The sequence below is a fragment of the Pteronotus mesoamericanus genome, unplaced genomic scaffold, assembly GCF_021234165.1.
Source record: "Pteronotus mesoamericanus isolate MK-2021 breed Mesoamerican mustached bat unplaced genomic scaffold, CSHL_Meso_final scaffold_31, whole genome shotgun sequence".
NCBI classification, from domain to species: Eukaryota; Metazoa; Chordata; class Mammalia; order Chiroptera; family Mormoopidae; genus Pteronotus; species Pteronotus mesoamericanus.
In genome coordinates, this window is record NW_026555312.1 from 7,084,361 (window position 1) to 7,104,768 (window position 20,408).

Below are 20,408 nucleotides of genomic sequence, written 5' to 3' on the forward strand. Positions count from 1 at the left end.
GGAAAGAAATGAAAAAACCCAACTGTGGTAGCAGTTAATGCAATAATTAAATGAGAACTGTATGTTTAAATTGCAGTTGGAATAGGAAATTAAATTATGCAAAAAGTGTTATAGATTTGGACATGTTTTCCTCCTGTTAATAAATCTATGCATAATTCATTTTTGTAGACTATGACAAAATAGCATGAATAACTTCATTTATAAAGCTGTGAATTTTGCTATTCTTAATTGGGTGATAGCTAAAACTATGTAAGTGCTTCTGAATGACTGAATATATAAATGTTTAAAGTGAGCAGTTATGATAGGTTTCAAGGCAGATTTGTTTATTTAATATTACTACATTTATTTTCAGATACTAGCATAGTACAAACGTTGCATAAAGATTGCACTCAATATGGTATGTTTGATATGACTTTAAGAAATAGATATTATCTCTTTGCTCTTAGAGAAAGCATTCTGATACTCATTGAATAAACAGTATATGACAGGCATGCTACCAGCTACTTTATAAACATTACCATTTCATTCTCATTATAGACATAAAGGCAAGTACATTACCCCACTTAACTGACGAGGAGACAGGTTCAAACAAGGTAGGAGTTAGCACAAGTTCCCATAGGTGCTTAGTGGTAGAGCAGTGGCTCTGAGCCAGGTATTTTGGGTTTCTAAAACATATTTTTTTCTATTATCTGTAGCTTCACACATTACACATTCAGGTAAGTTTAGCACCTGAGCATCTGAGAGCCATGGCTCTCTTATTAGGAGGGAGTTTCTTTTTGTAGCAATGCCAAGCAGTAGCTGAAATCAGCACAGCTGTTCTTGAGCACCTACAGTAGTAGCCACCACGGTAGTGGCTATTATGTGGATCCTCAGGAGCCATACTAGGGCCAGTGAGAGGAGCCGCTGAAAGTCAACCTCACCTTCCTGCTGAGGAGCCCACTTTGCAGGTGCAAGGTCTTCATTTCGAGTGGCATGCTTGGGACTAGAGGCAACCACCAAAGGTGTGATCATCAATGGTTGCCTTGCAGGAATGTGGACATGTGGTCTCGAATTGCTAGGGTCTACATTGCTCTGGCTTTGAAATTCATAGAGACCATTGCAGTCACCAACAGATGAGTAAATATTGGGAATTTACAGGCACAGAGTATGTCTGTTTGAATGAGATACCTATTCATTCAGAGTGACAATTAGTTAGGAAGGTACTTCTTGATTAACTAATCAAACTGAGAGCTGCACTATTCCTCATGCAATACATAGATGCCGATTCTTCAGAAAGCACAGGAGGGAGGGAATTGTTAAGGCAGAGGACCTGCTCTGCTTTTTGCAGGCTGTAACTTTGGACAAGGATTAATTTCTAAGCCTCCTTTCTTTGTTACAATGGGGTGATAATAGTACCTGTCTCCTTCCCTCTCCCTCCTAAGGAGAGGAGAGGGGCATGAAGATTGAGTGACATAATTTTATAGAATACCTGGTAATATTAACTCTTCAACAATTACTATTTTTCTCCCCCTTTCCCTTTTATCCCCTCCCTCTCCCCCTCACTCCTCCTTCTCTCCTCCTCCCCCTCCTTCTTCTTCTGCTTCCCCTTTCCCCTCCCCCTCTCTCACTTCCTCTTCTCCTCCTCCTTCTCCTCCTTCTTCTTCTCCCTCTCCTTCCTTCCTCTGCCACTAGGAAGAGTTAATTGTAGGTATTAAAATGAACAGAAGCAGAATCAACACAGTACAACCCACCTTTGATCCCTGACCTATTTATCTAATGCTTAGTTAATGACTTGTATTTGACTAGGAATCACTTTGGAAGTTCATTAGCCAATAATAAGGGTCTAATCTTTTGCCACTTAGGGAAATGATCGTCACTCTAAGTCAACCATAGGATCCAGCGACAACTCATCTCCTCAGCCCCCAAAGAGGAAAGGGAAAAAAGAGGACGTGAATTTAGAAAAACCCACAAAAGGGAAACAAAATCTAAAGTTAAAGAACTCACCACAAACAATTCCAAACAGTGGTAAGTTTGTTATGATTATATAGTTGTTATTGCTTATTAGTCTCTTAAGGCTGTGATACAATTTTAATGCTTAAGTAGGTCCATTTGCTTCCCGGGGCACACAGAAGATACTCCTAATTGTCATACATAAGAGTTTTCACAAAGAATATGTACGTATGAGAGATGGTGTTTTTCATGATTAATTTCTATTTGTAGTTAGAGGTTCTGCTACAAAGACACATGTTTTGAGGTAAAATATTTTTAGTGGTGGGGTCTTCTAAAACAAGGTAAATTTTACCATCCTGTGCTCCTACTGAAAGTGCTTGATCAACATTTTTACCAACTGCCACTGACAATGGTCTCTCTTATTTGTGTGTCTACAAGCCTTGTGTACATTCATTATAAATTACATTTTAGTCACAGATCACTTTCCAAAAAAAAACATGTTTTACTAGTTTTGCTGATATCCACAAGAATACTAAACACACCCAGAACTACCAATAAGCAATATATACAAAAATTAGTTATGTATCTTGCATTACCAGGTGAAAGCTGGTCTAAAATAGTTTTAAAAAAATTTGTATTAGTAGATTTCAGGAGAAAAGTGTGATAAGCTAAGCACATACGCCATTGGGATTGTGAATTTTACCACTAGTTTTTTGTGAAGACTGGCTTTTTTGGGTTTCGTTCCCAACGTGTTCCCAGTGGGGCGAGCACAGGGCAGAGGAGCGATGCTGTGGTCAGGGAGGATGGGCTGGGGCAGCCCAGGGCAGTGACTGCTTCTCCTTCCTCCTGGGATCCACTCACACACCCCACAGGAAGACAGCCCGGGGTGCCTAGGGAGAGGGTGGGTGGGATAAGGTTTCAGATGGATGGCCAGAGCTCCACTTTCTTGCCTGGAAACTCCAGCTCATCTCAGAGTTTATATGAAGATTCATGTTAGAATTACAGCTAAGGTGTGGGCTTCAAAATTGAAGAGACAGCATGAATTCATGCGCGGGTTTAGAGGATGCTGCACAGATGAGTAAAGAGTTGGAAGAAAAATGTGTTGAGATTAAGTTAAAAGAACAGGCTAAATGAAGGAGCTAATTGCACAGAGAACAAAGAGTGGAGGGGCTTTTAAATCTTCAAAGATTGAACTAATGGAGGTTAGCTGGAAGCTGAGAATTCTAGATTCTTGCCCTACTTCTGCTATTGACCCCTGAGCAAGTCACTTACCATTTTGGGACCCATTAGTCATCTGCAAAACGTGGGTTCATATTAAGATTTATCTGTAAAGTTTTGCTTATCTTTAAGTTTGTGAGATCCTTTTCAAAAACTTTTCATGAATATTTTTTATTACAGGCTTTTTTTTTTTAATTACTTATCTTCTGTTAGGCTCCTATTAAATAGTTCATGAAAATCCTAACTTCTACTTCCAGTATATTTTTAAAAGTCTTTAGATTTAGTAGTTGTCTCTCAGAAGAAAGAAAACCATCATCTTGTCAGATGTAGAAATTTGGGAACACAAGAGGCTGTATCAATATTTCCCTCTTGAACAAGAAGACAATCTTTATTGAAAAGTTGAATTATCAGTATTTTTGCTTTTGTGGAAATTCACAAATAGTTTTCAACAAAAATTTTATCTTTGGGGATGAAAATAACAAAAAATATGTTGAACATGGAAGCAAATCATATTCTAAAAGTGCTAAGAAAGACTAGAAGCCCTCAGCTATCTTTTCCTGTTTTTAGAGAACTCTGCAGTTTTTTTAGGTACTTGCTCATTTTAAATGTATATTTTACAATATAGTTTTATAAAGTGCAAATGATGAGTGTTTAAGTGCTGTATCTCATGGTTACACAGAACAACTCCTAATATCTTTCAAATGAAGGTTTTGGGACTGAATTTTTAATTAAACTTATTGGGGTGACATTGGTTAATAAGGTTATATAGGTTTCAAGTGTAGAGTTCTATGACACATGATTTGTTTATTGCATTGAATGCCCACCAACCAAACTCACATCATCTTATGTCACCATATATTTGGCTCCCTTTACCCTTTAGTACTTCTTATTCCCGTTCCCTCTGGTAACAACCATACTGTTGTCTCTGTCTCTGAGTTTCAGTTTATATACCACATATGACTGAAATCTTATGGTTCCTAGCTTTTTCTGACTGACTAATTTCACTTAGCATAATATTCTCAAGGCCCATCTATGTTGTCACAAATTTGTCAGTATTTCATCTTTTCTTACAGCTGACTAGTATCCCATAGTATATTTGTACAACATCTTTTTATTTTATCATCTGTCAAAGGACATTTTGGTTGTTTCCATGTCTTGGCAACTGTGAATAATGCTGCAGTGAATAGAGGGGTGCCTATATCTTTGTGAATAAATGTTCAAGTTTTACAGGTAAATACCCAGAGAGAGATTGCTGGGTCATATGGTGACTCTATTATTAATTTCTCGAAGGACCACAATATTGTTTTGCATAGTGGCTGTACCAGTGTACATCCCACCAGCAGTGAATGAGGGTTTCTTTCTCTCCACAACCTCTCCAACACTTGCTATTACTTGTCTTGTTGATAAAAGCCATTCTAACAGGTGCAAGGTGGTACCTAATTGTAGTTTTGATTTTTATTTTCCTAATAACTAGTGAAGGTGAGCATATTTTTATATATCTGTTGGCTATTTGTATGTCTTCTTTGAAGAAGTGTCTGTTGAGGTCCTCTGCTCATTTTTTTAATTGGATTTTTTTTTTTTTTTGGTGTTGAGTTGTATGCATTCTTTACATGCTTTGGATATTAACCCCTAGTTAGAGCTGTTGATTGAAAATATCATCTATTATTTAGTTGGTTGCCTTTTTGTTTTGCTGATGGTTACTTCTGCTGTGCAGAAGCTTTTTCAGTTTGATATAGTTTCATTCATTAATTTTTGTCTCTACTTCCTGTGTCTTGGGGGTCAAATTCATAAAATCTTAGTACCTGTGTTTTCTTTTCTATGTATTGGGTTGGCCAAAAAGTCGGTATGGTTTTTTCCATAAAATAAAAGATATATTTTTCATTTTCACCCATCACTTTATTGTTTTGGATATTTTGACTATGTCAGCTCTTGCTATTGTCTTCTTGTGGGTAGAGACCAGTAGGGCTGATAAAAATCTTCGAATGTGTAAGACAGCACCACAGGAAAGAATTAGTTGGCCCAAATGTCAGTAGCACCAAGATACTTTGCAAACCATTTTTGACAAATTTAATCAATCACAGCACCTTCTCCATATACTGCACAAATCTTTTATTGCATTTCAGTTGCATTTTTACCTTTCTTGAAATAATAAAGCATAATACATGAAAAATGTTGCATATTTTCTTCCATCTTTAATAGTAAAATGGCTGCACAAAATTCACCAATTTTGATAAGTTTTTAAAAAATATACATGATATGACAGCTGTCACAATATAATCTAACAAAATGAAGTTAAAGGACAACTAAGCACTACCAGAGCCACTGCACAGAAAAAATGTAATGGGTTTTTTGGCCAACCCAGTAATTTATTGTTTCAGATATTATGTTTAGATCTTTGATCCATTTTGAATTAATTTTTGTACATGGGGACTAAATGTAATCTAGTTTCATTTTTTGCATGTGGCTTTCAATTTTCCTAGCACTGTTTATTGAAGAGCCTTTCTTTTCTCATTGTGCGTTTGGTTCCTCAAAAATTATTTGCCCATATACATGTGGTTTTATTTCCAGGCTCTCAGTTCTGTTCCATTGGTCTGTGAGTCTATTTTTCTGCCAGTACCATTCTGCTTTCATTATTATTGATCTGTAGTATAATCTGAAGTCAGGTAGTGTGATACCTCTAGCTTTGCCAGGATTGATTTGGCTATTTTGGGTCTTTTGTGGTTTCATACAAACCTGATAAGTTTTTGATTCTGTTTATTTAAAAAATGACATTGGGATTTTGATAGGGATTGCAGTAAGTCTGTATATTGGTTTGGGTAAATGACCGTATTAATTATGTTTATTCTTCTAATCCATGAACACAGAATAGCTTTCCATTTCATTGTGTCTTTTTCAATTGTTTTAATAATGCTTTGTAGTTTTCAGTATATAGGTCCTTCACATCCTTTGTTAAGTTTATCCCTTGCTAGTCTATTCTTTTAGTTGCAAAAAGCTGTTTTTCTAAATTTCTTTTTCTGAAATTTCATTGTTACTGTATAGGAAGGTACTGGATTTTTGCACATTGATTTTGTATCCTGAAACTTTATTGTATTTGTTTATTGTTTCTAATAGTTTTCTGGTGGAGTCTTTAAGGTTTTCTTTATATAGAATCATGTCCTCTGCAAAAAGTGACACTTCTACTTCTTCATTCCTAATTTGGATGCCCTTTATTTCTTTCTCTTGTCTGATTGCTCTGACTAGGACTTCCAGAACTATGTTGAATAAGAGTGATGAGAGTGAACATTCTTGTCTTGTTCCTGTTTTAGAGGAAAAGCTTTCAGTTTTCTACCACTGAGTATGATATTAGCTGAGGGTTTGTTATATATAGCCTTTATTATGTTAAGGTACTTTCTTTCTATACCCATGTTATTATGTTTTAAATTATAAATGGATGCTGTATCTTATTAAATGCTTTTTCTGCATCTATTGATAAGATGATATGCATTTTACCCTTGATTTTCTTAATATGCTGTATTACATTGATTGATTTGCTTATGTTGAACCACCCTTTTGCCTCTGAATGGACCCCACTTGATCATGATGTATTATTTTTTAAATGTGTTGTTGTATTTGATTTGCTAGTATTTTGTTTAGGAGTTTTACATCTGTATTCATCAGAGATATGGGTCTGTAGTTTTCTTTTTGTGTCTTATCCTTCCAGGTTTGGGTATCAGAGTTATGTTGGCCTCATAAAATGTATTAGGAAGTATTACCTCTTCAATTATTTTTGGAAGAGTCTAAGAAAGATAGCTATCAAATCTCCTTTCAATGTTTGGTAGAATTCACTAGTGAAGACATCTGGTCCTGGAATTTTATTTTTGGGGTAGATTTTTTATAGTTGTTTCAATTTCCTCACAGCAGATCAGTCTATTCATATTTTTTAATTCTTCATGATTGAATGTAGGAAGGTTGTGTATTTCTAGGAACTTACCCATTTCTTCCAGGTTATTGAATTTGTCTTTCATATAATCTTTTATAGTATTCTAGTATGATTTTTTTTGTATACCTGTGATGTCTGTGGTAACTTCTCTTCCATTTCTGATTTTGTTTATATAAGTCTTTTGTCTTTTGTTCCTCAGTGAGTCTAGCCAGAGGTTGGTCAATTTTATTAATCTTTTCAAAGAATCAGCTCTTTGTTATATTAATTTTTGTATCCTTTTTTTGTCCTATATTTCATTCAATTTTGCTCTTATTTTTATTATTTTTTTTCTTCTACTAATTTTGGGTTGCTTTGTCCTTCTTTTTCTAGTTCTTTAAGGTGCAATGTTAAGTCATTTACTTGAGATTTCTCTTGTTTCTTGAGATAGGCCTATAATGATACAGACTTTCCTCTTACTACTGCTTTCGCTGCATCCCAAAAGTTTTGGTATGTCGTATTGTCAATCTCATTTGTCTTCACTCACATATATCTTTTGACCTCACTCTTTGTTTCTTCTTTGACCCAGTCATTTTTTTAGTAGTATGTTATTTAAGCTCTACATATGTGTGGGTTTCCTTACTTCCATTTTGCAGTCGATATCTAATTTCATAGCATTGTGCTCAGAGAATAAGCTTGGTATGATTTCAGTCATTAAATTTCTTGAGACTAGTTTTGTGCCCTCTTCTGGAGAGGAAGGTGTAATCTGATATTATGGAATGAAATGCTCTGTAAATATCAATTATGTCCATTTAGTCTACTGTGTCATTTAAGGCCAATTTTTTTAATTGATTTTCTGTTGGATGATCTGTCTAAAGCTGTCAATGGAGTATTTAGGTCCCCTACTCTGATTATGATTTTGTCAGTTTCTCCCTTTAGTTCTGTGAGTAGTTGCTTTCTGTATTTTGATGCTCCCTGATTGAGTGCATATATATTGAGAAGTGTTATGTCTTTTTGTTTTTTTAAATTATATTTTATTGATTATGGTATTATAGTTGTCCCAATTTTTCACCGTTATTTCTTTTTGATGTAGTGTCCCTTTTATCATTATAAAATTTTAATCTTTTTCTCTTGTTACCTTTTTTATTCTGAAATCTATTTTGTCAGATGTAAGTATGGCTACACCTGCTTTTCTGTGGATGTTGCTTGCATGGAGAACCATTTACCACCCTTTCACTTAGAGTTTGTGTTTGCAACTTAGATGTGTCTCCTGCAGGCCGCATTTTGTTGGATTTTGTTGTGTTTTTTTTATCCAATCTGCTACTCTGTTCCCTTTTATTGGTGAATTCAGTCTATTTACATTTAGGATAATTATTGATGTATGAGGATTTCTTATAGCCATTTTATCTTTTGTTTTCTGGTAGCTCTGTGCTTCCATTGGTTCTTTTCCTTTGTGTTTCTGTCTGTTGTTTTTGTTCGGTGGCATTCCGTATTTTTTTTCCTCTTTTTTTTTAAAGTTATGTGTGTCAGTCTTGGGTTTTTTGTGTGTGGTTACCACTAGGTGTAGGAAAAAGAAAGTTTCATATGTACTGTATTCCTTTTTATTTTGAATGAGTTTGATGTCTTTCCATCCTCCTTTGCAAATTCAGACCTTTACCCTCTCTCCTGTTACGTTTTTATTGTCACAAATTATCCCTGTTTATGCCATAAGTTTGTTGGTGATCTTACTTGTAGTTCTGTGACCTTTGTTCTTCATTTGAGATAGAATAACCCCCTTGAATATTTCCTGCAATGTAAGTCTTCTGGTGATAAATTCCCTGAACTCTGTATGTCTGGAAAAGTCTTTATTTCTCCTTTCTATCTAATGGATAATTTTTCTGGATATATTATTTTTCACCATAATTTTTCTCTTTCTGTAGTTTGAATATTTGGTTCTACTCTCTTCTAGCTTGTAGAGTTTCTACTGAGAAGTTTGATGATGACCTAATGGGCTTTCCTTTATAGGTTACTTCTTTTTCCTGGCTACCTTGAGAATTCTTTCTTTGTCATTAATTTTTGACAATTTTAATATAATGTGTCTTGGAGAAGGCCTTTTTGGATTGAAGTAATTAGGTGTTCTGTTTGCTTCTTCAATTTGAGGATCTAGCTCTTTCCATAGGTTTTAAAAGGTCTCATCAACTGTTTATTTGAATAGGCTATCCATTTCTTTTGCCCTCTCCTCTTGTTCTGGCATGCCTATTTTTCCTATATTGTTCTTTCTGATGGAGGCAGGTAGTTCTTGTAGAGTTCTTTCATCTTTTATGTTCTATTCTCTCTCTCTTTCCTTCTGCATCATTTTTAGATTTCTATCTTAGATAGCACTAGTTATTTACTCCATCTGGTCAGCTCTATTTTCTGTACTCGCTAGTTCATCCTGATTTCTTTTACTGAGTTCTTCAGCTCTAGAATTTCTGTTTGGTTCTTTTTCAGAGTTTCAATCTCTTTGGTAATGTACTTGTTTTGTTCATTGGTTTTTTTCTCTGAGTTCATGAAATTATTAAATTTCCTGTCTGTGTTTTTTGGTGTGTGTGTATGTCTTGTTGAGTTTTTTCAGAACTGCGATCTTTAATTCTCTGTCATTTAAGTTACATTTTTCCATGTCTTCTAAGTTTATTTTCTGGAGATTTAAAAATTTTCTTTCTGAGCTGCCTCATTACTTTGGTTGTTCATATTATTTGATGAACTCCTTCTCTGTTTGGACATCTATGTATTAATGTGAGTAGCATTTATCTAGTAGATTGATAAGAAGTCATCTTTGTGTTTTTTTTTCCAGTAGGTGGCACTTAATCACAAGTGGTTTCTTGTTGTTGTTGTTTGTTTTGCCTTTGTTTTTTAGCTATCTTGCATTTTTCTGGCTTTTTAGATTTGTATAGGGTGGTGGAAGATGGCCTGTGCTCCCTGGAAAGGTGGGTGCCTCCCCTGTGATTGGTCATCCTGGTCTCAGGGGACCAACCATGTAGGGAAATATGGTAGGTGATGTGACTCCAAATCTGTGAAATCTTAGTGCTGTCCCCCAAAGACCCCGCAGGTAGTGTAGATGCAATATGTGGGGTGGGGTGAGTTGTGGGAACTCAGCAACCTCTAATGTCGTTTTGCCCTCCCAGCAGTGGCAACCAGTGGACCTCTGTGGTACCCCCCCTGCACCTCTGCTTGAGCCTGGAATTAGTCACTGAGTGATTCTGTAGTACCAGTTCTTGGGTTTGCAGATAATGTGCTCTGCCACCTGACACCAAGGGTGAAGAGAGATGAGCTCTGGGAGGTTAAGGGGCAGCCAGGCTTAATGGCTTTGATTCTCTGCCTGAAATGCTGACCACCTGATTACCAAGGCCCTACCTCTGTGCTTAGTCCCTGCCCAGATCACTGGTCTCAGCCACAGCTCATACTGCCCATTCATGAAGGAATGCTCATTAAATCTCGTCGGTCCTCCTGGCTGGAGAGAGTGCCAGCCTGATTCCTCCCCTCTCCAGGCTGAGCCCTGCCATGAGCTCCCAGCTGCAGGGCTGTATCACAGGTGGCTCATTTCAGTATTTCCCCCTTCTCACCTCCCTGGTTTGTTCCCACCTGCCCACCTTTAAATGTTTCAATGCATGGATCTCTCAGACATGTTTTTGTGTTGACCAGGGAATCTTTTGTTGAATTATAGGTGTTCAAATTGTTGAAACTTCAAAAGGAGAAACAAAGGGAATCTTTCACACGTCCATTCTTCTCTGAATTTTTTTTCCAGTAAGAAGCTTATACTACTGATCTAGAAGCACATTTAACAGTTTAGATGAAGCATTTGGTATTTTTTATCTTGATAAAGAGAACCTATGACCTGGAAAATTAATCTTGGCTTCCGAAAATATTTTTCCAGGGAAAATGAAAATAAAATTTGTGCAGTTCACTAGATTAAATCATTATTTCATGAGTTAAGGATTATCTTAAATCCATAACTGAGCTATTTCTCCTTATCAGATATCCCTCCAGAAGTCTTTGGCTATAGAAATTTTCCAGGTTATAATATCAAAGATATATCTCTCTTCCTTTTTTTATTCCTTAATTCAACCTTTATATTCATTTATTATTGCAGTTTATTTTTGCTTTAATATCAACTATTTTAGCAATTTTAACCAAGTATATGCTTTTGGATATTGATGTTTCAAGAGTGTCTTCTTCTTTAGAAAGATAAAAAACAATAATAACTGGAAGCAAAGTGAAAAGGAAGGGATGTGGTGAATCAAGAGAATGAGAAAAAACACAAGAATTTAAGACCACACTTCATATTTGAAATTTGCTGAGACTGTAGATCTTAAAAATTCTCATCGCAAGAAAACATTTTGGTAATAATGTGTGGGGACAAATTTTAAATAGGTTTATTGTGGTAATCATTTCACAATGTATACAAATATTTTATTAAAATGGAAGAAATTAATTTTAGAGATGAACAGGTTTGTTCTGCTTAAAATAGTTTTAATGTGGAATTAAGTAATCTACTTAGCTTTATTTCAATGTGTTAAATTTTAGTTAGGATGAATATCTATGATTATTTTATAGCATGTGTTATATTGTGCAAAATTTTTGACCCAGTATTCTTTACCTATATATTGTTCTCAAGTTAATTAGAAAAAAGAGGCTTTCTTAATTTTTTGTAGGTTTCCTTAATTTTTTTATAATGAAGATTATAGTCGTAAATTTTGTCCTTTACTGCTGTCTACTGATATCCCCATATATAATGCTGTATGAATGAGCAGTGCTGATATTAGTCTGTAGATGGCAACCTGGGTCTAATTTTATTTCTTTTGCCTTTTTTTTTTTTTCTTTTTTCCCCTCTGACTGTTTCCCTCCGTAATAGTAAAGCTTAATAATTCAAGCAAAGCAGTGACATATTTCTTCAGGGAGACAAATTCCATTTTCTTTTGGTAGCCAAGATGCAAAGTAAGATTGGTTGGTGATTGATGAAGTTGGGTGTGAAATGCATTTTTAGTGGTGTATTTAAATACCAGCTTAACTGGCCAGCCTATGTTTTTGTTACACTTTCCACTTGAGTGCTATGCCTTGGGATATGTTTTAGAGGCTGTTAACTAGCTATACTCTCCACTATAAGCAAAGTAGTGATGATAATTGTTTTGAAATAGTATTTCAGAATTGACTATATTCATTAGTATTTATAATATTTTCTTTGTGAAAAAATTTAGTGTTTTTAGTACTCTTAGAACACAGGAAGTATAGTGAATTTAGTGATTCTTAGAAATATTGTAAAGACTGCATAGAAAATAGCCTGGTCTGTATTGTTGTGGCTTATGCGATAGTAATAATTATAAATACTTTAAAAAATCAGAGTATTAAAATATAAGCAAAACCAAGACTTGTTTTCTTCTGAAGGATGTGATTCTCTGCATGTGTGGGTGCACACACACTAGTATTCTTCTTGATGCAGTTCCTGGCTTATTCCCAGCATTATTCTGTCATAGTTCCCAAGGATACTGTGTTGTTTAGCCTCCCGATGAATGATAGGGAGCAGGTGCCATGCCTGGAAAGGATGTTGGAATATTATGACCTTGCTGGGTGACTGCCCTTGAGCAGTCATGCTCTGAATTTTCTAATAGCTACAACCTGCACATGGCTTGCTGCATCACACCAAGCATGAAGTATTACTGCAATCCATCCTGAGAGTCAGATCACAGGGCACTGAAACTTGAGCTTCTTTGGTTCAACTGGTGAACCGGCTCAGGCACTTGCATGGTTCCCAGTCACAAGAGATTTGGGAGATAAAACAGGCAGCACATTTTCCAAATGTGCTCTCTCAAGTCTCGCTCACTAAGGAGGATCATATACTGGAGGAAAGTATATAAGAAGGCACTACGATGACTTTACAAGGCAGGGTCCTGGTTTTGCTTAACAGGCTAAGGTAAGATTTACGATTCATTGGTGCCTGTTGCCACTACACTCACCCTAAGGCAGAGAAATACAAGTTTTCTATTCTTTTGTTGATCCTAACTTCTCATCACAATGACAATGTTTATATGGTTAAATTTAGTACTAGTATGTTAAAAATTTGTAAAATAAGCATTTTACCATGCCTCAGTGACCCTTGTTGGAATCACATATTATACAATTAAATTCTAGTACAGCAAGGAGTTATAGTCATTTCTTGAAGTTTTATTATGGCATTCTAACTCTATTGATAAAAATTAGTTTAGTAATATATGCTTTGCTGTTCACTTTATTACTGAGAGACTGAAGAATTAGAGGCTGACTGAATACCACTAAGGTGTTTAACTCAATCTGACAGGAGTATGATACCATCCCTTTATAGAAAAAATTCTTTTCATATTCTGCTCTCTTATACACTTTGTACACTGGATGGAGAAGTATTGTGAAAAAAAGCATTTTTTAAACCACTAATAGAGGTTTGAGGCCTCTGCAGTAAACTTCTTTGGGGGGCTGTTTTTTTCTGTAGCCTAGGGTTGGGGTGCAAAGATGCTTTTTGTTTTTAAAAAGAGAAGTTTGTGAGCTGTTGAATTACATAGATATTTCCAAACTTTGGGAAAATTTTATTCCAGAAATTTATTTTAAGTCGGTATTTGGTACTCAGATGACATTTTTCATGCAAGTAGCCCACAAAGCTCAATATAACACATGCTGCATCTTAATTGTTGCGCTGTACTCATGATGCCACATAAAGTACCTGCAGTGTGCAACGATGCTTCTAGTGGGAATGTTAACTACAAGTTCCATTTCAGAGCTCCAGGAACTCAAGGTACCTTGCTGCCAAAGGATGCAGAACTGCCTTAGGTCAAATTCCTGGTGTTGATCAGGCCACGAGGAGAGGGATCCAGCTGGGTTTGGTCTGAGGAAGAATATGAAGGTTGAGGGGCTAGGCCTGGATACAGGGTTGGGGACACTGAGGTCTGGGCCTAGGTTCTTTTACTAGTTGACCCTCTGCAAAAGGATAATGTTGGGAATGTTTTACCTTTAGTTTTTCTCCTAGCTTCAGGCTTTGGCTTGCCAACCACCTTTTCATAGATGTAACCCATTACTTCAAAGCAAGGACACTTTCCTTGGCCCATCAAGGATCCATACCAATATCCTAGCATTTCCTCCATTCTGCCTCCAAAGTTATCTCTAAAGTTTTCTAAAGCTTAGTAAAGAGAAAATAGATCCATAGTAATGGTGAGTTCCTGACACAGCAAAGACTGAAGTGCAATTCGTCTGTTTTTCAGGAGGAAGCTAAAGTTGGGTTACTTTGGGCATTTCATCATGGAACCTGAGGTAGGGCCCAAACTAAGCCATGGTTAGGGAGCGGTCTGAAGTCAGGAATGTCTCTGACATGCTGATCACAGGGGTCACAGGGTGGAGGCGGGGAGGAAGAGGTAACTGTGGAATTTATTACTCTTCCTATTTCTTGTGCCAGCCCCGTGGTGAAATAAAACCAGTATGGGGGCCTGGCCCATTAGAGTACACGAGGCTTCTCAGCTCTCATTCACATGTGAGGCACGGGTAAGCACCCAGCAGAGCCTCCTGCTCAGAGGAGCGCTCAGCCTTTGCTGTGCATGTGCGTGTGTGTTTGCAAGTCCCTTATGCCTACATTTGGGGTGACAATTGAAATGAAGAGCTACAAATTTCAAACACTGAGTAATGGTACAGTTCTGATGCCCATAGTTTAGAACATCTCAATTGTGGATTGTAATCTGATATTTTATAAGCTTTATCTACAAAGCCTCAGAATTAGAGAAAGAATATTTTCCTAATATACAAATGGAGGAAAAAGAGACACCAGTTTTCTCAGAGTGAAAGGGTATATGAATGGCCAGTGGTTTCTGGAAATTGCTACTTTGACTGAAAGCTGACTAAGAGGTAGACATGCCCATGTGATTATTTGTAGGGCACAGGTAGCTGAGAGTCCAGCGGGGAATGAGGGAGGCCTTTATGTGCATGTGCCCTGACCTGTCTTCCTTTAATTGTAAGTGTTGTTGTATCACCCTCGACCCTGAAGCTTATCTGAGATATTGTTAGGAGTTCCTGTTTTTCTCCTTTTCCATTTTTCAGTATTTCATATTCCCCTTCTAAATGGGGATGATTGATTGGAGCTTTTTCTGTTTTGTAAGGTGGTAGGAGTGAGTTATTACTTCAAGATTCCCTCTTTAGCAATGCTGTATAATAAAGGGTCTTCTCTGCTCTCACAGAGACCAGGCCAGGACCGAGACTAAGTCTTCAGCATTTAGACCCACTTTTTCAGCGTTTGGAAACCTTGAAGAAGGTGGATATTTTTGAGACTGAGCTGTAGTTTATTTATCAATGATCAATCCTGTACATAATTTTTTTTGAATTTCCTTAGGACTTAAACTCTTACAACCCAGCCTTTTCTCTGCACTTGAATTTCCTTCCTATGTTTCATGAATCTTCAGACTTACGAACTCCACCCCCATCCTAGAATACCACTTTTATTTCTTCCATAAACATTTACTAAGTGCTTACCATGTACCACACACCTTGCTAATCACCAGGGTAACTCCATTTTCTGTTTCCTGTTAACTGCTCAGCACTTACGCATTTGCTTCCAGTAGTCAGAATTTTATCTTTATCAAGAAATTTTCCTCATCCTGACTGGTATGACTCAGTTGGTAGAGCATCGTCCCACAAAGTGAAAGGTCGCTGGTTCGATTCCCAGTCAGGGCACATCCCTAGGCTGGGGGCCCAGTCACTGGTTGGGGCATGAGTGAGAGGCAACTGATCAATGTTTCTCTCACACATCAATGTTTCCCTCCCTTTTTTCCCCCTTCCCTTCTCTTCTCTCTAAAATTAAATAAATAAATAAAATCTTTCTTTTCAAAAAAGAAATTTTCCTCAATGAAGAAGCAATTTCTTTTTCCTTTTCAATGACCAAACTCAACTCACTACTCATAAATGCCAAAACATGTTTATTTTGTAAGCATTGACATGTTTTTCTTTCTTGGTAAGTCATGTCTGAGGCCTCTGTATCAATTTGGTTCATGTAGGAAGTACCAGTATAGAAGCAGAGAACAAGGTCATTTCTGCTTAACTGTGTTTAGCACGGTGTCTGGAACAATTACTAAATACTACCTGGTAGTACACACAGGGCAAGGATATTTCCCCACACATGTAACATGCTCAGCTTCCTTTGTAGACTGTGACCTATTTTATATATGAACACTATTTTTATCCTCAGTTACCCTAGTTATTTTTGAAATAAGATACAACCTTTATTGTAAATCAGCATGCATTGTTCTATCACAATGGGGAAAATGATAAAGAGAAAATATTTATAAAGTGCTTTTGAGCTTTACAGGCTTAAATCTATCCATTTATTCTTATTTTATGCAATCAGATGATAATACCAAATTATCTCTGTGAGATTGGTCAAGGTTTCATTCCTTATAAAATGCTGTAATAAAAATCACTTTGCCCGGGGAAGCTGGCAAGGCTGGCAGGCCCCCCTGCTGCCGCATGGGTTACCCGCATGTGTCTGCCACCTTCGGACTGACTGCAGCTGGCTTTCAGCCAGGCTTAGTTTTGCTTAATGGTAAGGGTGCCAATACAAAATGGGAGTCATTTTTTTTTTTTTTTTTTGGAAAGTGTTGTGGCATACAAAAGAAAGGGAAGCCTCCACCCAAATCACTGAGGAAGATTTCCAAAGCCCAGGCTGGTAGCCCAGCACCCTGCACTGGTCCACGGCCCTGTGGGATTGCATAGAGCTTCAGAGTAACCTTAAGGTGGAGGCTGCTACCCAGAGAACTCATTGTCGTTTCCTAACGTGGGTTCCATGGAACAGTAGTTTTATAGGCTTCTAATAGATGTTTCTTGTAATGAGAGTTCCATGCTCAAATATAAACTTTGGAAACATTGGATTACACAAAGTTGAGCCATTTTCTTTGCTACAGGATTTCTCAGAGCCTTTATATAGAAAACATTCTGTGCTTTCTCAGACTCTGGATCCCTGTTGCTGAGGAGCATGGGGTGGGATTATTGTTCCCTAGAGCACAATTTGAGAAGCACTAGGGTACCCAAAGAGTCAGGGTTCCCACACATTACTGCTTCTTTGCAGATTGTAGGGCACAGGGAAATTTCTGATGAAAATCAAATGAGACACCTTCTTGTGTGGGTCTGAGCAGATCAATAGCTAACACAAACAGCTCACAGTTTCTGATTGTTTACTCTGTGCTAGCGATTAGACTGAGCACTTTAGGCATACAGTCTCATTAATCTTCATATCAGCCTTATCGTGTATGTGTCGTTGTTGTTATCACCATCCCCATTTTACTGATGAAAGAACGGAAGCACTGAAGGGTTAAAAAGTTTGTGTATGAACAGACATGCAGCCAGTAGTGGTAGGTGAGACCTGAAGCCAAGGTGAAGGAGAACATGCATGAGGTAGTAGGTTTATAGCCTTAGAAGAGAAGGGCAACCCTGACTCAGGAGGAAGTGCAAGAAGAGGATGCGAAGATGTAGAAATTAAAAACACTTGTATTGCACTACTTCAAATTACCTCCCTTGTTTTATGGAATAAACACTGAGGGGTTGGTATTATTTATAAATGGAAATTGTATTATTTATAAGTGGAAGTCAAAATTTCCATTTCATATATCTGAAGACTAGAATACTGAAACGTTTAGTGTATTGCAGCTTGCAGCAAGCCAGAAGGCATTTAATAAATGGTAGCTCTTCATTTTCAAGCTATCATAGCACCTAAACTCCCTAGTTTAGTGTTTTTCCTATGATCATAGTGGCCTTAACCAGAATTTATAGTTGTCCGTAGCCTAAATGTATTGGAGAGATTTTGTGTGTGGTTTATGTTAATCTACGACTCAATGCAAGGCACTAAACCCTAAGCCGTATAAATGCAGTGATCCTCCGTACACAGTTTACCGAGTGTGAAAACCTTGTGTGCATAGCACCAGTAAACGTAAAAAAGCATTCACAACTCAGATTAAAAAGAGAGGCAGAGTCATTCTGTAGAGTAATTGAACACCAAGAAATAATAGCAAGAAAATTGATTTAAACTGTAGTTAATGAAGGATATGAAGAAATTGATAGCTCAGAATGCTAAAATTGTTTTTTGTATGAGGTGAAAATTTTTCAATCTGAGAATGAATGACTATTCCTTTGTAACTGTAAAATCAGCAAAAAAGTCCAGTTGAAAGATAAATAGCCTTAGCTGGTGTGGCTAAGTGGATTGAGCACTGGCCTGTGAACCAGAGGGTCGCTGGTTCGAGTCCCAGTGCAGGGCACATGCCTGGGTTGTGGGCCAGATCCCCAGCAGAGGGTGTGTGAAATGCAACCACACATTGATGATTCTCTCCCTCTCTTTCTCCCTCCCTCCCCCTCTCTAAAAATAAATAAATAAAATCTTTAAAAAAATAGAATAAATAGTTTCCATCTCAGATTAGCCCAAGAACATATTAGAAGTAAAGGGGAACAATGGCTGTTTTTCTTAATTAAATAAAAGAATACTATTATTACCCCTCATTGGTACCAAAGTTCTCAATAATTTTTGTCTAATTTTGGAATAAGTGGTGTGGGTTGTCATTGTTCTGGGAGTCAAAATGAGTAGCCAGCTGGGACAAAAAACTTCAGAGCATTCAGTGAACACCATGATGGACAAATGAACTTCATATTTTCTCTGGTGGTGTCCATCCTAGCAGGTTTGAGATTTATTACATTTTCAGTTTGGTAAGGTTTGCTAACTAAGACAGAGTTCCAGATCTAATTAGTCCAGCACTCAATAATGTTTTGATGGATGAGTCCACCCCTTAGGAGTTTTTATTTTCTGAGCAAGTCTCAGACAGAAGGGACAAAGGAATAAGAAGTTTTTTGATAGACAGATGGGTATAAGGCAGTTTTTCATTTGTGAGGCAAGTTTTTTGTTTAATTTTTAGAAATTAGTTGGGAGAATAATCAAATTCTCTTTAGACTTTATTCCCAGGTTCACCCCGAGGTTGTAATTTTAGAAGCACAATTATTTAGCATTTTTATAATAACAGAACATTAAGGAAAATGAATGAGAAAACACCTTTATAAAGTAGAAAGTGCCAAAAGAGGTTATTGGTTAATAACAGTATCTATGTAAGGAGGTATAAATTAGTTTGGACTGATCTCCAAGCCAGAAATAAGGAACCTGAGGACTGGAATTGGGGAGCCTGGAGATGGGAGGGAGAGTACCTGTTATTAATTCTTGGTTCCCTAGGTAGCTGCCTTCTTACTGCTGCCCCCAACTCTCCTTCCCAAGGCTCAGTTGCCACTCTTTTCTGAAGCCCAATGCTGAAGAAGTCTTTGAAAAACAATGAAAAAGTTAAAGGTCAGTAGGGTTAGAAAGGAGTAGAAGGACATAAAGAAGAAAGAGGTCAGCTGGGCAGACAAAATCATTCGTTCTAATAAAATTTTTAAAAAACTAAAAATGACCTAAAGCATTCATTCTCTTTCCCTCTAGGTAGCTTCCAGGTTACTCTCCTTGTTTCACCTTGCTCTATAACATTGAATTGTCAGCATGGTGAGTGCTCTCTTTGGAGGACAGGCATGCAAATGAGGAAAAGCATGGTTTTCTTCTCATGAAGATTAAAATTAAGTTGGAGGCTCAAAAGTGCCTCTAGGTTAAGGTAGTAGATGGCAAGGAGCAGAACAGAGAACATGAAAAGGCTTGGAGACGGGAGAGAGGTGAAATTGGACTGTTGAGATGTTTATTTGAGAGAGGAAGTTCTGGATATAGGATTTGGAGGAAAAAAAAGAAAAACCAGGACCATTTCAGAATTTAAATCTCAAATGCATTTTATTTTATTTTTAAAGATTTTATTTATTTATTTTTAGAGAGAGGGGAAGGGAGGGAGAAAGAGAGGAAGAGAAGCGTCTATGTGAGACCGAAACATCAATTGGTTGCCTCTCATATGCGCCTCATCAGGGACTGAACCTGTAACCCAGGCATATGCCCTGACCAGGAATTGAACCAGAGACCTTTCACTTTGCATGATAACACCCAACCAACTGGGTCACACAGGTCAGGGCTAAATCTCTAATGCATTTTAAACCCAGAGTATTTAAATGTTAATTAACCCTCCAAATCGGAATAGTAACTTAATATGAGCAGGGAAGGAGAACTATTGTTCAGAAATTTGTTTATTAGATAATGGGAAATTGCTATAATTGTCTTTTTTTTTTTTTTTTGGCAGTGGTGGCAGCTTTTCCTGAATGGTTTAATGTTATATTATTTTTATACTCTTTCTCAGATTAGCTCAGAATATTCCATTATACTCTTCTTAAAATTGTAATAGTGACAGTGAACATCACTTTTGACACCAAAGGCCATTGCCCATAAAAACAACATGAAAGTGTGACT

General features: G+C 37.0%; 1 protein-coding gene across 1 annotated transcript in view; it reads left to right on the forward strand.

The window, feature by feature from the left end:
• The window catches only part of DCDC2 (doublecortin domain containing 2), a 163,012-nt gene that overhangs the window by 71,152 nt on the left and 71,452 nt on the right, over positions 1-20,408 (forward strand). The window contains exon 7 of the mRNA XM_054592062.1: positions 1,842-2,004. Coding sequence (XP_054448037.1) covers positions 1,842-2,004 — 163 coding nt within the window. The remainder of the gene's footprint in view (positions 1-1,841; positions 2,005-20,408) is intronic.